The sequence below is a fragment of the Lycium barbarum genome, chromosome 9, assembly GCF_019175385.1.
Source record: "Lycium barbarum isolate Lr01 chromosome 9, ASM1917538v2, whole genome shotgun sequence".
In the NCBI taxonomy this organism is placed as follows: domain Eukaryota; kingdom Viridiplantae; phylum Streptophyta; class Magnoliopsida; order Solanales; family Solanaceae; genus Lycium; species Lycium barbarum.
Window position 1 is genome coordinate 116,759,025 of NC_083345.1, and position 21,160 is coordinate 116,780,184.

Below are 21,160 nucleotides of genomic sequence, written 5' to 3' on the forward strand. Positions count from 1 at the left end.
GAGTGATACAGATTGGACATGTGCTGAGAGAAGGCAACCAACTGGCTGATTTTTAAACTATGTTTCTAATTTTGCAGGTACACTACAATTTGATTCATTTACTGAACTACCAACAGCAGCTAGGAGGCTAGTAAACATAGACAAGATGCATTTACCAAGTCTCAGGTTCAAGACAGTAATTCCTAAAGAACCAGATTAAGACATGAACATAAATACACCATATGTAGCATTACTGAAAGCTGCAGATCATTGTTGACAAGAAGCTTTCAGAGAAGAGGTTGACCAACAATTTAAAGTTTTATTTGTACTTGAATCTGTTACTATGCAACGTCTATCCAATGTGTGGTATTAACTTCATGTTTAGCCTATTGGAAGAATTTCCTTAGTGATAGAGGATTGAAGAGGTTGACATCAAGAACAGTGTGACTCAGTTTTTATACAGTTTTTGGCAAGTATTTCAGGCCTGATTTTGCACAGTTTCAAGTTGGAAGGATCCTTCTGTTGGCACTTGATTTCATAGCAACTGGTGAGAGCTTGAGGTGACTTGAAGTGGAATCAAACCAAGACTTGAAAATTAGATGCATATGTTAGGCTAGATAGAGTTGCTTAAACTGTTTACACTTTGCTTTAGGCACTTTTGGCCTTGTAATTTTCACTGCTTTTTTCTTTTCTTTCTCTGTACAGAACTGATTTGATTTTATAAATTCACAACTAGCCTTGTGCGCTGTTTTGCTTTAAAAAAAAAAAGTACTTTACTTGGTTGACATTGTGAATCAGTGATTTACATCTAATGTTAGATTGTGTAGCCTTAAAATATCTGTTAGTTGTAGCCTCAATAAAGACTACACAAAATTGAACAGTTAGATCATTTTTATTTTTTTTGTGTAAACTTGTTTTGCCTTGTGAATTCGAACAAATTTGCATTGGTTTCTCTTGCTATCCACAAATTTGATGTGCGAGCCATAGAGTGTTTTTTATGCGGACTCGGATTAAAATTAACCCCGAATGATTGCATACTTCGGATAGATCTGCGGCTCAAATTATGTTGTAAAATTTGCAAACTGTGTATTAATGATTAACAAGTTATTGGGCCTGTTCACACTAAAGTTTAAAATCAGCTGTATGAATCTTCTATATCTGTGTGCTCTATTTGGGTGAGATCAACCATCATTAAGTTTTGGTTAATTGGACAAGCTCCAACTTTTCATTAATGATCCCTTTTTTTTGGCTCATCTTCAACCTATGCGATGAGCATTACTTTTGACTTGGTGACTATAGTAGGTGTTTTGTATATTAAACAACGTAGCATTTAAGCAGAGGCGGATCTAGGATTTAAACTCTTGGGGTTCAACTTTTAAATTTTTTAGCATTGAATCATTATATTTCTAAATTTATGGGTTCATATCTACTATTTATTGTAAATTTAGTAAATGTTTACCTATAAATTTGTACACCGCATCGAAAGTTTGGGGTTCAATTGAACCCCAAATTATAATGATCCATCCACCCTTGCATTTAAGTACCGTGTTTGATCATGTTAGAGGTGGCAAATGAGTGGGTTGGTTTGAATTTGGGCGGATCAAAACGGATTAGGTTAATAAACTATAAGTGCTTATCCGCACTGGGTGTTTACACTAAATTCATGTAACTTACTAAGGTTAAGTAATTAATGGAGTGAATATATACATTAATTAACCATGATTAAGTGATGTTATTGTCTATTCATACACACGGCATGCGGCTATTAGTTTGGTGTAAACACCCAGCGTGGGTAAGTTTATTAATCTAAACATTAGTAGATTTTTTTTAATTAATCTAAACATTAGTAGAAAATTTTATAATAAGTCGTTATGTGAGCTAGGTTATGATCCGTTTATTGACGGTAAATCTTATCCACACCGGGTGTTGCATGAATTTCATGTAAACACCCCGAGCAGGTAAGTATTTACCAATTATTTACTAACACATAACAACTTCTTATTAAAAAAAATGAGATAATGGTAAAAAACACATCTCAAGTATCACTTTTTTTGGTGAGTTTCCTACCTGAACTATTAGGTATTGACGTTTCATATCTAAACTATCAAAAGTTATTTATCAAAACACATCTCATCTAGTATCTGATAGTGTGTGGTGTATATTCTTTTTTTTTTTTTGGTTTGAAAATGGTGCCAAATGGCACTCCACACGGATAATTAAAGGAATTAATTGAAAAATTAAAAAAAAAAAAACAAGAGATAATAGTCAAAAACATATTTGACGTATCACTTTTTTTTGCGAGTGAGGTGTGTTTTTTACTATTTACATGAATTTGACGTAAACACTCGGTACGGATAAATAAATTTTTACCGGTTGGTTACTAACGCATAACGACTTATTATAGAAATAAAAGTAAAAATTACTAATGTTGCGATGGTTACTAATTTGGCTTATTCTACGAAAGATGTAAAGTTCTAGCATAATGCGCTAATTTTTAAAACTTCAAAGTTAATAATAGGAAATTTAACATATATATGAGCATTAATTAATGATGAGATTACTAAAACCCTCCTAATTTAAAAATTATCTTATCCTAATTAGCTGTTTCATTTCTAACATGGTTTTCTTGTTTGGGTAGGGTTATATTTTGACCGGCGAGTTACACTATCTTGACCCGATTTGATGGGTCATTTTGGGTTCAACCCATTGAGTCAACTCAACAAATGGGTCATGACCCAACCCATATAAACACTGGACGGATTGAGCGGTTGGGGGTTGATTTTGCCACCCCTATTCATGTATATGGACTAAATGTTATGACCATATGTCTACTACATGAAGTAAATTTTCATGTTTTTTACTTGATATTTCTTGAGGGCCCTTCAGTAAATGGTCTCCTTAGGTTATCAAAACGAGAAAACAATGCATTACTTATTGCAATTTGCAAATGAAACAATCAAGAGGAAATGCATTACTTGACTAGACGCCTATGATATTCCAGTTATGCAACAAGGGACAACAGCACAGCACCTGGATATAGCATCCTAAAACTACTTGAGGAATCTGGAATTTAGCTGAAAATTTACTTACGATTTTAACTTATGTGCACTAGCAGTTCGATTAATAACAAACAATCACCGTTGAAATTAAAGAACGATTGTTCATGCCCTGTGAAAAATTTCAAGTTGCATTAATAACATTCTGAACTAGGATTAATAGTCTTCCAAGAAATTTGCAACCAAAAGAACCAACCTTATGAGATAGAAAAGATGAACCATGTGCACAGAACACTGCAGATAATAAATATAACTGGTCGAAGCACAAAGACCATTCTGGTGAGTACAAAATCTATGTATCACAGCAGTAAACTTTTTAGTTTACACCAAAAAGAAACTAAATTCAAGCACTTATTTTTCTGTCACAAGTTGCATATGCTTTTCTTTCAAAACATATGCTATTTCTTTCCTTTTATAATACTCGTAGAATACATGCTGCCACTAGGTTCCACTGCTTTGCTTCCTTCCTATGGTTATTCACCGTCCAGTCCATAAATATTCTTTCCACCAATTAAAGGTAACGTAGGCCAGCAGAAACCAAGTCTTGGACACGTAATGAATCTTGAAATACTATTCTCTCAAAATGATTTTCAGCCTTAAGTTTTCATAGTATAAGAATGATCAACTCAGCAATATGAATAGTAAGAACAAAACATTTAGACCAAGCTTTCTTACATTTGCCTTTAGCCGAATGGTCATACAATGCTACCTATCACTCAACTACTAAATTCACTCCTTTTGAAGTCTTGTATAGTAAAAAACCTCCAATCCACATGCCTTATGTCACCTGCACTTCTCTGGTGGATGAAGTTGATAAGAGTTTGCAGGCTAGAGAAAGTACTATCAATTATTTAAAACACCAATTGGCAGTTGCTCAATCCAGAATGAAGTCATATGCTGATAAGAAAAGGTCATTCAGAGAATTTGCACTTGGGGATCTGGTCTATCTCTTATCACAAGCTTAATCCTAAGTTTTTTGGTCCCTTTCCAGTTCTGAAAAGAGTTGGATAAATTGCTTATCAATTGCAACTCCCACCTCAGGCTAAGATTCATGCTACTTTCCATGTGTCTCAATTAAAAAAGCATGTTGGTTTTGAGCATGTTGTTCCTGATTTACCAGTTACTTTTTCTCCTCATGGTTATATCATTCTTGAACCTGAGCAAATTTTGGACTCCAGGAGAGTTACTAAGCATCATAGATAATTTACACTAAGCATCATAGATAACTCACTCAGTTCTTGGTCAAATGGTTCAACTGCCCCATTGAAGACAACACTTGGGTTGATGCACATTCATTTACTCAGCAATTTCCACACTTTGTTCTTGAGGACAAGGACTTTTGAGAGGGGAGGACTTGTTGTATGCCAAATATAAGGCAGGGGTATTATGGTCATCTAGGGGGGAAAGTTCGTTAGAAGGTTGTTAAAGAGTTAGTTGCAATTAGTTGGAGTTTAGTACACGGTTAGTAGCAGTTTGTGTGATATACAACTGGAGCAAAGTATATACATAGCAGTCCCCATTGTAATTGATTCATTGATGAATAATATGTTTTCTTCTTCATTCTAAACTCACTCTCTCAATTACCCTAATTTCTGTATATTGTTCAGGAGCTATTCTCTCATTAGGTTCTTAGATTACAGAATTGTGCTTGAATTCTTTAAGCACATAACAATATATTATGATTCATATGTTTTTTGTGACAAGAGATATAAACTTGGCACAAATTATATATTTTCAAAAAAGTGTTCGATTTCATGGAAGTACTTAGATGGAAGGTAATGAGTGTGTTTGTATAAATTGTTTAAATAGTAAATCTATCCTTGATACAATAAATAAATAAAAAAGAAAGAATTAAAGTTCTATGGTCATATTCTATTCATCCAGTGTGCACCCACTTTCACGCTTTTAGATCTCTTGTGACCTCTTCCTTCAAATTTTAGGTTCACATCTTGTTAATTTGGGGGAGTCCCCACATTTTTCCTAGTTCTTAATTCAATATTGATTCTATTGTTCTGCTGCACGTGTTATATGTAGGTTTTATATAAAATTTTGAAATTCTTTTCATTACATGAAAGAATTAATGGTCAATTTCCATCATCAAAGTTGTTGTTCAAGATGAAGTAGAGCAGAAATTGGTAGATGCTTTATTTTGACATGTTTAGGCCTCGGGGAGGAATTAATCAATATCGGCATTGTAGAAGGCAACAATCAACACATAAAAATAGTCAAGTTATATGCCAGCTACCATGTACTTCTTCCGTCCCATAATAAGTGTCACCTTAGCTAAATTTTTTTGTCCAATAATAAATATCATCTTAGGAAACTAAAACATAAATTGGCTAGTTTTTTTTTTTCCAATTCTATCCTTAGACAATATAGTAACATCTAATTGATGATTGGAAAAACCACATAGTAACTTGATATTGTTAGATTACTAATGTCAAAAGTTTACTTCTTGTGCATGCTCTAATCAAAAGGTAAAAGTAATTTATTTTTATGATATAGGAGTAATTTGATAAACTTCACATTGTATTATTGATTTCTTAATATGTATATTTTTTGTTAAGATGACACTTATTATGGGACGGAGGGAGTATCACTTTACAAAAGAAATTTGTTTAGCAAAAAAGAAAGAAAAAAAAATTGTAACAGAAGGATTAAGAAGTAGAGTATATAATCTACCCTTCAAAATCCACCATTATTCTTTACTTGCCTATGAAGAAACTGTAAAAAAAAATGACGAAAAGTCTTCTACTAATTTTGACCCTAAAACTCCCCTTTTTGCTGCTTTTTCCACGAAACTGAACCAAACCCTTTACCTTTTTTGCCTCCAAAAATTTGACAAACAAAAAAACCCACAATGTTTGGTGGAGACAATGAAAGCCTTGGACTATTTACCCAGCATTTAATGCTTCCTCAGCTTCCCTTCCACCTCTTGTATAAAAGTGACTTAATTCTCAAGGGATATTATAAAATAAATAATTTGAAATAACCATTTTTTATAATAAAGACGAATAATTTGAGATGGAGGAAGTATAATGTTATAATATTGTATACTGAGCTATGACCTATGTGGCGTAATATTTTATGTTGAACTGTATATTTTTTTTTTAAATTCTTTTAAAATTAGTGTTATAAATGATATTTCATGCTTTTTAGAAAAAGGATATTGAACAACCAAATATTTTTGTTGCAGATTGTATAACTAAACACAATTCCAACTTCAAAAATTTGAAAAATATTAATCCCTCCATTCCATTATATATGAGAATGTTAAACTAAGCACCAAATTTTAAAAAAAAAAGGATTTTTTTTAAAATTTGTGATCTAAAATAAATTATAGACATTTGTGTGAATTTCATGAAGGTTAAAATATGAATTTTCAAGTTAAATTATTTCTTATTATGATAATGTGACATTTTTTTTTGGACAGTCAAAAAAGAAAACTTTAATAATCTATGCCAAAACGCCTACTTAAATAAACCAAAACTTCACTTATTTCCCTTCTAAAAAAATTAGCAAAGAAAAAAAAAAGGACCAATAATGATGTTTGGTGGAGACAATGAAAACCTCGAACCTTTATACCCTTTGTTTAATGCTTCCTCAACGCCCCCTCCACCTCTTTCGCAATAACACGTTTGACCACGAGAATTATTCAATTTTTTTTTAAATCTTTTTTCCATTTTATTTGAAAATCAACTACCATAAAAATAAGCACCTAAATCTTATTTTCACATTTTTTTCATTTTCAGTATATTCAAACAACCTAATGTTATTTGCAAAAAACTATATTCAAACAGAATTCATCTTAACTCCAACTTCAAAAATTACAAATAAAGTAAAAAATATTTGATTTCTATGGCCAAACCCTGCTATAAAAGTCTTCTTCTAATTTTGACCCTATATCTCCCTTTTTCCACTTAAATAAACCAAATCCTCTACCTTTTTCCCCTCCAAAAAATTCAAATGTTTGGTGGAGACAATCAAAACGTCGGACCATTTACCCAGTACAAGTGGCTTAATGTTTATGTTGTTTAATATTGTATATTGGGTTATATGACTTGATATTTTATATTGGACAGTGTATTGTTGAAAAAGATTCTTTTAAAAATTAGAGGTATAAATCATATTTCATGTTTTTAAGAAAACTACATTCAAACAATCAAATATTCTTTGTAAAAAAGTATAACTAAATATAATTCCATCTTCAACTCAACTTCAAAATTTTCAAATAAAGTACTCCCTCCGGCCAAATTTGTGTTTTTTTTTAGCCAGTCCAAAAAAAATGACATTTTTTTTATATTTAGTAATAATTTAACTCTAAAATTCCCAGTTTATCCTTAATAAAATGATTTTTAGTCACACAAATATTTATGGTTTATTTTAGACCATAAATTTCAAAAAATCTTTCTTTATTTCTTAAATTTCGTACCCAATCATACCACCCTCATATAAAATGAGACTAAAAAAGTCTAGTATTATATAATATTGTATATTAGGCTACGTATCGTAAATATTTTCAAAACCTATATTTCTAAAAATATCCCATTAAAATTTTCAAATAAAGCACAAAATATTGCATTTCTGTGGCCAAGCCAAATGCCTGCTTAACTAAACCAAACCCTTCACCTTTTTCCCCTCCAAAAAATTTACCAAACAAAACAACCCCCAAAATGTTTGGTGGAAACAATGAAAACCTGGAACCCATACCCAACATTTAATGCTTCCTCAGCTCCCCCTCCACATCTTTCCCAGCGGCTCAATAACCCGTTTGTCCATGGAAATTATTCAATTTTTTCTGAATTTTTTTCCAATTTATTTGAAAATCAACAATCATGAAATAAATATGTTAAATCCTGTTTTCACGTTATTTCACGTGCAGTACTTCAAACAACCTAACATTATTTGAAATAACTATATCCAAACAAAATTCATCTTAACTCCAACTTCAAAAATTGCAAATAAAGTGAAAAAACATTTGGTTTCTACGGCCAAACCCCTCCTATAAAAGTCTTCTTCTAATTTTGACCCTATATCTCTCTCTTTTTCCATTTAAATATACCAAACCCCTTTACCTTTTTCCCCTTCAAAAAGTTAACAAAGAAAAATCTCAATAATGTTTGGTGGAGACCATGAAAACGTCGGTCCACTTACCTCAGCGTTTAATGCTTCCGTAGCTCCCCCTCCACCTCCTTGAATAAAAGTATAATACTTTATGTTGTGTAATATTGTATAATGTTGTAAATATCGTGTACTGAGTTATATAGCGTAATATTTTATGTCCGACTGTTTATTTTTAAAAATTTTCTTTTTAATTTCTTTTAAAAATTAAAGTTATAAATCATATTTCATATTTTTTAGGAAAAATACATTCAAACAATCAAATATTTTTCAGAAACTATACTGCTCAACATAAAACATTTATTCATAACGTGTCAATCTAATATAATAGTCTGTTTGACTAAGCTTATTTTTCTCTAAAAGTATTTATGTTTTTCAAAAAGTATTTATGTTTTTCAAAAAGTACTTATTTTATAAAAAAATGAGGTGTTTGATCAAGCTTTTGGGAGAAAATAAGTACTTCTGGGGAGTGGTAAAAACAGTTTTTCAGAAGCTAAAAAAAGTAGTTTTTTCCTAGAAACACTTTTTTGACAAGTACTTTTGAGAAAATTACACTTAAAAATATTTTTTAGAAGCTTGACCAAACGCTAATTGCTGCTCAAAAGTGATTTTTAAATTAATTAGCCAAACACAAACTATTCTCACAAAAAATATTTTTTTTTAAAAAGCACTTTTCAAAAAAGATATTTTTCAAAATAAACTGATTTTAGAAGTTTAGTTAAACAAGTTTTCAAAGTGTATAAAAATTATTTCTACACAAATATGAGCTAAATCGGACGACAAACTCAAAATATAAGCTACCTGAAGTAAATATTTTCTCCCAATGGACATAAAGCGTAATTTTCCCAATATATTTTGCAGAAACAAAACAATTACAAATGAAGTGAAAACTATTAAATTTCTGTTGACAAATGCCGCCCACTTAAAAATAAACCAAACCCTTCCCCTTTTTCCCCTCCAAAAAAAGTTTACCAAACAAAGCACAACTCAAAAAATGTTTGGTGGAAACAATGAGTTTACCCAGCGTTTAATGCTTCCTCAGCTCCACCTTCTTCCCGGCGCTGCCTCTGCCGGCGGTAGTTTCGCCGCCGGCGATGAGTTTCCTAATCGGGACGAACGTGTTCCGCCGTGGAGTAATCAGGAAACTAGGGATTTCATAGCTATACGAGGCGAATTTGAGATGGAATTTGCTTCGGCGAAACGAAGCAATTTGAAGAAGATGTGGGAGATGATAGCTGTTAAGATGAATGAGAGAGGAGGATACAGGAGAAATGCTGAACAATGTAAAACCAAGTGGAACAACTTGGTTAATCGTTACAAGGTACTTATTATTATTATTCTCTCAATCCCTAGTAAATTTATTAGTAAGCTGTGTAAAAAGTGCTGCCTCCTTCGTCCCAAATTATGTGAAGGTATTGAAACTTATGTGACTATAAATCATCTCATTAGGGGTAAAATGAATATTTTAAAGTTAAATTGTTACTAAATATAGAAATGTGTCATTCTTTTTGAGATTGACTAAAAGGAAAGATTATTACATAAATTGGAATAGAAAGAGTACCAGAGCTTAAACTTGTTATGGGTCGTTTGGTATGCTGGACAAGCATAAATAGTTCTGGGATGAAAATTTAGCATTGTTGTCCCTTGTTTGGTTACTAATCCTTGGATAAGTTATAACAGGATTAGAAAAGGCATAATACATAAACAGACCCTCAAACCTGGCTTCAGCTGGCAACTATGCCCTCCAACTTTGAGTGTGCACAAGTAGACACCTCAACTTATATAAAGTTGAAAACGACTTCTGTGAAGTTGAATACGTAATCACAAATGCTGACGTAGCACATAAGTGTTGGAGGTGTCTAGATGATCATTTTGTAAGTTGGAGTGTTCAACTGACAAAGTGGAGCCAAGTTAAGGTGCCTACTTATGCACACCCAAAATTGGAGGGCATACTTGCCAGCTGAAGCCAAGTTTGAGGATTTGTGTATGTATTATGCCATTAGAAAAAGTACCGGGATTAATTATCCCGGGATAAAACAATGAAAAATACCCCTGTGGTCCCTCAAACACTTCTTCTAAATAAGGTGGAGGGTAATTTTTGTAAACAAATAATTTCTTCTTAAAAATTATGCAACACATGTTATCTTTAATACAACAAACCAAACAGCCGATAAGAAATAATCCTTGCATAACTAATCCTAACATAATTTGTCTTCTAACCAAACGACTCCTTATATTTAGAAGTATCTAAAGAATGTATACAAAGTTCTAGTTGAAGAGAAAACTGTTTGATTTCTCAAATAGTAACTATGCGCGACAAATTGGAACGAAGAGAGTTTCTAGTAAGTGAGAATGGAGTCAGAATTTCTTCTTTTATTTGTTAATTTTGGTTGACTGATACTGACAGCATTGCCCTTTAGAAGTAAAATTATCTGAATTATGATATGTTAGGATTTGGATGGACTGAGAATATGGTTAATAAAGTGATAGTTTCTGCTTTGCTTTATATATGTATATTTTTGGTGCCTATGAATGCTGTTTGAATGAAAAACAAATTTTTAGAGTAACATATCTGCCATCCTGACATTCTCACCGGCATTTATCTACTGTGGATTTGTTGGTGCATTTGAACTTTGTACTTGAGAAGTGTGAAATCGGAACTAAAGTAATGCATAGTAAATTATTGCTTCTCTTGCTCCACTTTACATGTCAGTGTTTGATTGGAAATGGGATGTAAAGGCATTAATTTGGCTTATATGTTACATTAGCTATAGTGGAAAATGTAGTAGAATGGTTAAATTGTTAATTTTAGAGAAAATATCACATCAGACTTGAGATTTTTAATGGTCTAATGACATTGAATTCCTGAAAGTTGAATATGAATTGAATGGTATATATTTTTGGACCTCACAAAATGGAAAGTGTGACATAAAAAATGGAAAAAGGTACTAGTATCTTTTGGATGTCTGTAGAGTTGTTGATTCTTGAAATACGAGGCATCATTCGTTTTATGGGGGTAGTGCTGATAGCTTGATAGATGATATCTCCCAATTCTTCTGGGAGATATAATAGGACGTCCTGAAATGCTTCATTCTCGGGGATTTTCTTCTCTGGTGGACTGTTTGGATGGTTGCCATTTGCTGGATCCAAAACTGGAATTTGTAAGCCAGTGTTTGCTGCAAATGTCATGTGTGGTTTGTTATTTTCCCTTGGGTATGATATACCACCTGAGAGATGTTTTGCCAAATAAATAGTCTATCAGTATATGCACATACTGATGTGGATTTCCTAACATGTCAATTGGGATAGCTGAAGGATAAGTAAGTCAGTGCATGTATTATTCTTGTAATTTTGTGTGTTCAAGACCATCTAATGACTTTGTTATTTCTAAAGAGATTTAGATTCATGTGTCAAGACTGCTCCATTTGGGAGAAGACAAGGGACACTGGACTTTGATAAAGAGGAATGATAATAATACCAACTATAGTGAAGTATGAACAGTGATAATGATAAAGGAGAAACTATAAGTAGAATATGGAGATCCAGAAGAAACTCATCCAAAGACATTCTTTGTTGGGTTTTACGTGCGTGGGTCTGCATATGAGTCTTCTAATGACATTATTGCTCACTGAAAGGTACTAGAAATTCGATGTAGTAACTTTTCTTAGTGAGAACAAGTTCTTTCATTGAGTTATTTTGCTCTGTTTTTCATTTCTTTATTTTCTCTCTCTTTCCCCCTCCCTCTCTTGTGTTTTATTTAATTTTCCATCTTTTGTTGTCAACAAAGGGAAGGGGAGCCTTGGTGTAACTGGTAAAGTTGCTGCCATGTGACCAGGAGGTCACGGGTTCGAGCCGTGGAAACAGCCTCTTGCAGAAATGCAAGGTAAGGCTGCGTACAATAGACACTTGTGGTCTGGCCCTTCCCCGGACCCCGCGCATAGCGGGAGCTTAGTGCACCGGGCTGCCCTTTTTTTGTTGTCAACAAAGGCAAGTGAGCTTGTTGTTTTCTGTTGATGGAAAGTTTTCTGTTTCTCAGTTTTTCTGTTCATTTAACACTCCACCAACCCCCCTCCCCCCTCCAAAAAAAAGGGAAAGAGAAAGATAAACCAGATTTTCTGGTCATGCTTTGCCTTCACCATCATCAGGTGATTTTGCCTTGTTGAATTAGTTGTCGTTTAGGTTTAGATCCTTTAACAGTCTGCTTGACAACTATCTGATGCTTTTCTAACAGCTATATTTTCTTTCTGATGCTACTTCTGAAGTATGTTCATACTGCAAAAGTCAGATTGACACCATTTTTGTTCAAAGAGGGGAAAGAGAACTCATTGGATTACTTGTCCTGTAAGTTTTTTTTTTTCTTTTTGGGTAACTGGTAAAGTTCTCCTGTGAGAAATATTTACCGTACCCTTCAAGTTGTTTGATAAAGCGGTAAGGATTGAAAAAAACATTTATTTGCTCCTTCCTTTCCAACTCTGCGGGCATTGAGAATGCTAATGCAGAGGATAGTGTTTTCTGCTCTCGTACTTCGTAACCAAACTAAAAGAAATATCAACATCTTACCCGGTCCTTCTTAGGGCAAGGTATTTTGCATGAGATTCAATAGGGATAAACTTATCTTATCTAGTCCTTAGCCAAGGTAGGTTGCCTGGATCTATTAGGTATAAGGGTTTTTTTAAAATTAAATTGCCACTAAGCAGACATAGTGGGTATTTTATTTATCAAAAAAGGAAAGTACAGAGTTCAGCAACAAAACAAAAATGAAAAGCCTACTTCTACAGTAGCTAAGACAAAAAATGGAGGAGTCTCGATTCTTCATCTTGATTCCTCCCATGAATTTCATCTCTGTGACTCTTATCTTCAAGCTTTCTTGTTCCACATCCTCTCTGTATCTCTGAGCTGTCGTGGTGTTTGTGAATCGTCGATGAAATCGAAAAATGGAGCATCCATGTTCGTTGGAGTTGCAACTATCAGATCTACCACTTTTCCAACTTGAAATGGGTAAGTATTCTTCATCCTCGTCCATAATTTCCCTGAAAATGTTGGTCTGTATACTTTCCCCCAATTTGTGCCCTAATTATTAGGATTAAGTTTATAGTCTACTCCTTTTATTTAATTCTCCATTGCCCTACTGAAGAGGAATGTTCAGTTTGATCCTCCTCCTCCGAAGAAAGCCAAATATCACACCTTCAGCAAGTCATTTCTCTTTCATCTCCTTCGGTTCAATTAACTTGCCAAATGTGTTTTTAAGACATTTCTTGCAACTTGGAGGAAACTAATTTAGAATTAGTACGAGTGATTTGTTTCCGGAAGTTGCAAAATGCATTCTTAATTCTTACTACACCCGTCAAAAAAAAAAAAAAAAAAAAAAAAAAAAAGAGGAAAGAGTACAAAGAAAGTTGTTATTTCTTCTTGTGAAACAGAGAGAAAAATATGGGGTTGGGATAATGATTTTGAGATGAAATTTAATACAGGCGAGGACATCAATGCTTTGGTTTTTGTCTTTAACTTTTTTTTTTCTTTTGCTTGTGTTGCGTGACTATTCTTCTAATTAAATTACATTACAATTAAGTTTGAAGTTTCAATGGAGAAATATTCCCACAAAATGCAAAATGCAAAAAGCAAATTCGGCACCTCAAAATCACCCTTACCGAGAAGATAATGCAGACCAAACAGAAACCGTCTCATTCTTCTCAGAAGACAAGAAATTAATTTAAATGCTCTAAAGGTTGATCCAGTTGAAAGATCTCCCCGTGATAAAATAAGGATTACATGCATTCAAAATAGTCCTTACCAACCTCGAAATCATGACTTCTCTCACATTGACTTTTCTGAATTAAAGCGTCATTTTATTCCTAAATGGCTTGATGAATTGTTACTGGTTGAAGTATATTGTAAGTATAAGATGCAACATATTATTTGTTTTGTTATTTATTTAAAGCAAAAGTTTAAATCAAGGTGGAGTTGATGTATTTTCGAGTGAATGGGTTCAATAATTAGCGTAGAGATAGAAGGATAACTTTGGAAAACATATAGGTGTGCCAAATAAATTTCATAATCAAGCAAAAAGAATTTTTGAAGATCGTATGCGACTGTAACAGTTGACTCATTGCATTTAACAGACCACCTGATCAAGTTAAACATGAATACTTGCTTCGCTTCAATGCTTTAGTTGATGTGATATGATTGCTCTCAAATCAAGGTTTGACATTTCGCGGTCATGATGAAAGTGATTATCATTGAACAAGATAATCTTATTGAAATTCTTTCATGGTACGTGGATATAAATGATAAGATCAAACCTTTTGTGTGCTGAAAAATGTTTCTAAAAATAATAAAAATGACTTTTGCAGATATTCAAAAAGACTTCTGACTGTATGTTAGATCGAAACAATTAAAGCTATAATAGGGTATCTAAGTGGTGGCTATTTTGTTCTGCTAGTTGATAAATCCTTAGATGTATCCTGCAAAGTAGTTTTATGATATGCGAATAAAAAAGGATTTGAGATGGAGTTGTTCATTGGAATTGTTCATGTTCAAGATACTAGTGTTTCATCTAAAGAAAAGCAATTATTAATGTACTTGCTCATCATTTCCTTAAGTTTTTTTATGTACGTGGACGGCGTTACTGATGGTGTAAATAATATGCACAGTGATATCTGTGGTCTTAGAATATTGATTAGACAAGATAGTAGATCGGTCCATACTATTCATTGTTTGCTCATTAACCAACTCACTCTTGATATGGTTTCTAAGAAGTGTGTTCAAGTAGAAGAACTTGTATTATTGGTATTATGAATGTGTTGGGAATTTCTTATAAATGTATGAATGCAAAAAGACAACTCCAAGAGAAATTAGATGTGAGTAAGCTAGAAATGGGTAGAAGTTTGAATCAAGAACCCGGTCTTGTTAAAGCCGGTGATACTCGTTAGTGATTTCACTACAAGTCGGTTGAATTTTTTTTTTCCTATGGGCTTTATCGTTGATGTACTTAATATTTTGTTGCAGATCCAAGTATTTTATATAAAAAAGCTAAAGTATCGAGATATTTTAGAAGTAATAAAAAGAAGACTACAAAAGATAATGGATGAGATACTGTTGTTTTGGCTTAGCTCCTTCATATGAAGTATTTGTATAATTGTATCTTCAACAAATGTGTAAATACATTAACAAAATAGCCAAAGAGAAGAATAATGTTTCTGAACGACTTATAGTAATATCCCTATGGTATCATTGGCTCCAACGAGACCGAGTTCTTGATTCAAGCCTCCACCCGTTTCTCATTCACCTATATTAGTGCCTCTTGGAGTTTTTCTTTTTGAGATTCTCAAAGTCAACACATTTTTAAATATTAGAAACCAATAATACACGTCCTCTCAATTGAGCACATTTTTTAGAAATTGCAACAAGAGTTAGTTGAAATTGATGAGCAAAACAATGAATAGAATGACTCGATCTACTTTTTTGTCTACTAAACATCTCAAGACCATTGATATCACCTTGCATATTGCTTGTGCCATCATAATTGTCCACATACATAAGAAAAAACTCAAAGAATGAGTAGCAAGTACATCAATAAATATTTCCATTAGTGACACAACGCTAGTATCTTGAAAATGGACAATTTCAATAAGCACCTCCATCATAGATCCCTTTTGATCAACATATCGTAAAACAATAGCCGTTTGCTTTTTGCATGACACTTCTAAAGATTTATCAACTAATAGAGCAAAGTAATCGCCATTTTGATCCTCTATTGTAGCCTTAGTTGTTTTTATCTTATATGCGGTCACAATTTCTTTTTGGAAATATATGTGTGTGTGTGTGTGTGTGTGTGGAGAATTTTTGTTTTGGAGGATTTTCAAATTTCAATACAAAAGGTTTAATCTTATAACATCTATATGCGTATTGTGAAAAAGTTTCAATAAAATTATCCTTATTCGGTGACGATTCACTTTCATCGTGAACGTGAAAGGCTAATCCTTTATTTATAGTAAGTCTTACCACATCAATTGAAGCATTAAACCAGTAGTCATGCTTAACTTGATTAGATTATCTGTCAACTGCAACATAAATCTATTTTTCCTTGCTGTGTTAGATCTTCATAAATCTTTTTTGCTTGACTAATGATATTCATCCACCAAAATGTTTCTCAAATCTGTTTCTTATATGCCATATTGTTAAACTGTCTACTTGAAAATACGTCACCTCTACTTTTAGGGGTATTTTCGCCGTTAAATTAATAACAAGGCAAACAATATGCCGCATCTGTACTTACAGGATGCTCCAACCAATCACGATAATCATCAAATCATTTGGGATTAAAATGACGCGCTTAATCAAAATAGTCAGGCCGAGGGAAGTAATGATTTCGAGGCTGGCAAGGACCATTTTGAATGTACGTCTTTTTTGTTTCATCACGATGGTTTGGATGATATTCCAAAATTGAAGTTTTTTTTTAGCTAGACTAGCATTTGAACCGATTTCTTGTCTCTAAAAAGAATGCGATGGCATTTCTTATTCGGCGTTTTATTCTCGGTTAGGTTGATTTTGTGTTGCTGAACTTGGTTTTGGTGCTTTATGAAATATTCTTCATTGGAACTTCAAGCTGAGTGTAAAGGATTTTAGCTAGAAGAGTAATTGCACAAAATCATCACCCAACCAAAAGAAAAAAAGCAACCACTGATGTTCAAGCTTTACTAGATTTTATCTTGAAATTATAATCCAAACAGCTAGACCAAATAAGTTTTGTTGAAAGAAATAAACAATAGAAGAAAACCGAACCAGGTTCAATGGACATTGTCAGAGTCAGATAACCAAGCCTTGCAGCGTTCAGTTCAAGCTTCAGCTAAGGTGGTCACAGAGGCTTTTGAGACTTGAGAGAGACTCGCTTTTTCTAGCTTCTGTGCGTTTGAGACGAGAGTATTTTTTTGAACATTGACTTTTAAGGGTTTGTTTATAGCCTAATATTTAATATTAAAAAAAGTCAAATTGACCAAACAGCATTTTAATTTGTTTTGTTTTTAAAAAAAAAAGTAGCTCCATGTAGCAAAATGACAAGTTCAAATCATTTTGAACACCCTTCATCGTTGGTTTACCTCTCTTAGTTGCGTCAAAGTTATTCAAGATGTAATACATCTGTATAAAAGTAATATTTGTTCTATGTGCACAGTTAATTGTCCGTCAATGAATTTTCAACTAACCAACCTTCAACTACTGTAGCATTGCCTTGGTTGCTTAGTGGCTTATGTAGGGAAAAAAATATTTAGTATTATTCCTAATGAGTTTATTGTAAAAACAGATGACACCCTGTAGAGTTCAATTGTAATATCACATTTGAAATTTGCTTTAACTAGTGGAATTTTTCTGTCGACTTCTTTATGTTAGTTTTGATTTATAGAATTTCTAGTTCTTGTATAAGTGTTTTTATGATTTAACTAAATTTATGTAGTTTGATTTAAAATGTTCGGTGCACCCATTGATAAATTCTTCTCCTTATTTATTCTTCAAATTTTGAATACCCTTCGCGAAATTTCTGGCTTCCCGGCTGGTTGAGGGAGTAACGAAAGGGTGTGTATATTATATGATATAGAAGGCACAGCTCATGCTCTTGCTTAGTCCTAAATTTGAACTCGTGCCTCCACTAGCAGCTCATTCTTGTGACCTGATTTTTGAAGAATTGAAATGCATCCTGAGGAGAACTCTGATGCAGTTATTTTCTCATATAAAACGATTACCCTGCCTGGGGAGAGAGATGAACCATGTCTTGACTGCAGCTTAAGAGATATTTTCCCCAGAATTGGAAATATAAGTTGTCAGAATATTAGACAAAAGATAAGTGGGGCCAATACCTCTAGTTTACGTGTAGAATTATCACGATAACACCATTATTACAAGGATAGGATTTTAGAATAATTATCATGTTCAAAAATAGTATTTGCTACATGTCCTTATGACATTTTAGCCACAGTTGGCCTGCCTGCGAGCTGTGACACATACTTACAGCACTCGAATGGATCGAAATCATGTCAAGTCAAAATGGGCAGTGATCCGATTTGAATATATTCTATCTATTTGGATGCTTACTACAGTACAGTACTATAAGAGGCTCAAGCCAACAGAGCCAAGATAAAAACTAATGTATAAACTATAAAGTCGGTTTTATTTAAGTTGCAGCCTGCATGAATCTTGGAGCCCTCTTTCATCTAAGTCAGGTTATTGGTAAGATCCAGTTTAATCTTATTCCATTTTGGCTGAAAGGTATTTCCAAACTGTGTCTATCATATCTAGAATTCCATGGTTTTGGTAACTCACACAGAAAACCTGACTCTTGGTCATGTGTAAATTGATCCTATTAGTACAAGTCCAAAGTGTATTGCTCCTTCCCGGCATTATTAAGCCCTTCATTATGTTTGTCTTCTTTATAAATTCATCAACTATTGAAATTCAACTCTGCAGGAGTCTATTTATTTAGTTAGTAGAATTCTGTACTTATTATTGTATAATATATAACCAAAGGATTCTTTATGTTGATCAAGGTCTTTGTCTAGAAAGTTGGTCCGTCTGGAAGGCTTCTTGTAGTTGAGATGAGTCGAGATGCTTTATAGGAGGATCACAATCTTATCATCTGATTTTTGATCTCTAAATTTACCCTTCTATGCTTAATTTGCTCCAGAGAAACTTGCCTTCTTTTTTTTAGATTTTGTTTGATGGAGTATGTACTTTGTAAACTTTCACAGGGTAAGGAAACATCTGATCCAGATAACGGCGGACAATTTCCATATTTTGATGAGCTGCATGCACTTTTTACAGCAAATACAAATAACGTACATAGACTACAGCTCGAATCTGAGGCCGGTACCCAACAGGCAAGGAAGAGGCCTCGAAGAACAAGTAGAGATCAATCTTCAGAGGATATCTCAGAAGATGAAGAAGGTTATGCCTATGAGAGTGATGAAGTAAAGTTAAACAGAAGCAATATTGCTCCCAAAAAGAAAACCGAAAAGGAAAAGCGGCCAAGAACAAGCAATGCAGAAAAACCACCTTCTAGACAACCCAGCTTAGGGAGTATTAACAACACTAGTAGAGCTGTTGATAATATTCAAGAAATGCTTAAAGAATTCTTTCAACAGCAGCTGAGGATTGACATGCAATGGAGGGAGACAACGGAGAAGCATGCTCGCGAAAGAGAAGTATTCGAGCAGGAATGGCGGTCGTCAATGGAGAAGCTAGAAAGGGATCGGATGATGATTGAACAAGCTTGGAGGGAGAGGGAGGAGCAAAGAAGAATGAGGGAGGAGAGCCGAGCTGAAAAGAGGGATGTGCTGTTGACTACACTTTTGAACAAACTCATTGGTGAAAATCATCCTTGAGATGATTCATTGTATTCTGAATTAGGTAGATTCCAAAATATTTGGGGAGTTGAGAGTTTGGCTTACACAGAAATAGGAATTTCAAATCTGTAGAAAGTCACAGCTAGATGATACGTAGTTCATGTTCTCATTCTTGTAAATGTTTACAGGAGGAATTAATTGAGAGCTGAATTAAGTGTGGATAAAAAGGATTGACTTTGAGCTTTGGATAAGTGTGAATTGTCTGTAATTTGATGAAAAATCAATGGTGTATTGTGATTTGTAAAGCAGTCATAGTATTGGAATCTAAGCATTTGTACGACGCTATGTTTTCCAGCTTACATACTTTGGGTAGAATTATATGGCTTCGTTGATAATTATGTACTGAAAGCTACACTTTTCAATCCCAAAATTGTTTTAATAATTCACACGGAAAAGTAAAACTATGGCTGCGAAAAGCTGGTCAAATAACTTTGGTAAACAGAAACAATTTGAAACAAATGGATACTTTCAAAAGTAGACCAAGCTAAACCAAATCAACCTAAAAGACTGATATATTTTTTATTTGGCTTGGTCAGATAATTAAGATGAAAAATTGTGTGTTTAGTTCTAGTATATTGAATGAAATGGACTTGGATTTCATGTGAAAAGAAATGTTAAAAAGATCGAAAATAATACCGACAGAAGTAAGTGAATTTACCAAACCTAAAATATCAATTATTTTGCACCGAGGGAGTATTGTCCTTAGCTCCTAGTTTCTATACTCTGAGTGAATCAACATGACTAGATTTGAGTGTTCGTCTTTTTTACTACTTCTGTTTCAATTAATTTAGGGATAACTACGCGACAGAGCAAACATATGCTCTTATTTACCCTAAATAGCTATAGTTTGTAGAAATTACGGCCTGTAGCTAAATTTTAATTTTAATTATAATACATAGCTTTTGGCATATCCTCCATCTCCTACGCCCCTGCCCGATGGCCCTTCTGCTGAAGTTCAAGATATGGAGATATGTTGAAGGAAAGCATCATACTGTTGCAAGCAAGGAAGCTGATGTACCTTACATGGAAGAATTTAGCAATCAGATTTCTCCCTGTTTCATCGTCTAACCTCCTCCATTGAAGGAAACTGAGCAAATGACGACGTTGTTGCCGGATTTGAGTATTTTTCCAAATCTGACCGAAAAACACAATGTATTTTATTTTCCTGTATTCAGTATTTGAGTGTATTCGTTAATTTTTAGTGCAAAATTCAGTCTTTTGGGGTGTATTTTGAAGGATTTTTTTTATACAATCTATTTTAAATATAATAAAGTGAATACAGTGTAAAAGTAGCTACAAATAAATATAGTTGAGTTGAATACATTTGACTTAATACAACTTAGTTGAATATATCTGATTTGAATACATCAAAATCTGACTCAGCCGATCCGAATTTTGAATACAATCTACTGTAGCGCGCGAATACAATCTACTGTAGCTACGAAATGTAATTAGCTATGCTACTTGTTTTACCCTCAAAAGTTTGTTGTTTATGTAACTTTCCCAATAATTTATGTGTCGTATTTTTCATTTTAGTATGTTTAAAAAAGAAAACTACACAATTTTAGTATAATAGCATAAGATTCAAAAGTCTTCCTTACTGATTTAAACTTC

The 21,160-nt window shown here is 33.4% G+C and overlaps 1 protein-coding gene across 1 annotated transcript; it reads left to right on the forward strand.

Annotated features, from left to right (window-relative positions):
• Positions 1-9,047: 9,047 nt before the first annotated feature.
• On the forward strand, positions 9,048-19,826 carry LOC132609586 (trihelix transcription factor GT-3b-like). The gene is made up of 2 exons (XM_060323646.1): positions 9,048-9,477; positions 18,893-19,826. The coding sequence occupies exons 1-2, from the start codon at positions 9,151-9,153 to the stop codon at positions 19,523-19,525; spliced, it is 960 nt and encodes a 319-aa protein (XP_060179629.1). The 5' UTR covers positions 9,048-9,150; the 3' UTR covers positions 19,526-19,826.
• The last annotated feature ends 1,334 nt before the right edge of the window (positions 19,827-21,160 follow it).

Bases quoted from the DNA above. Each gene is read 5' to 3' on its own strand.
- LOC132609586 (XM_060323646.1), top strand. From the start codon at position 9,151: ATGTTTGGTGGAAACAATGAGTTTACCCAGCGTTTAATGCTTCCTCAG. The intron at 9,478-18,892 runs GTACTTATTATT...AAACTTTCACAG, and splicing joins ACTTGGTTAATCGTTACAAG to GGTAAGGAAACATCTGATCC.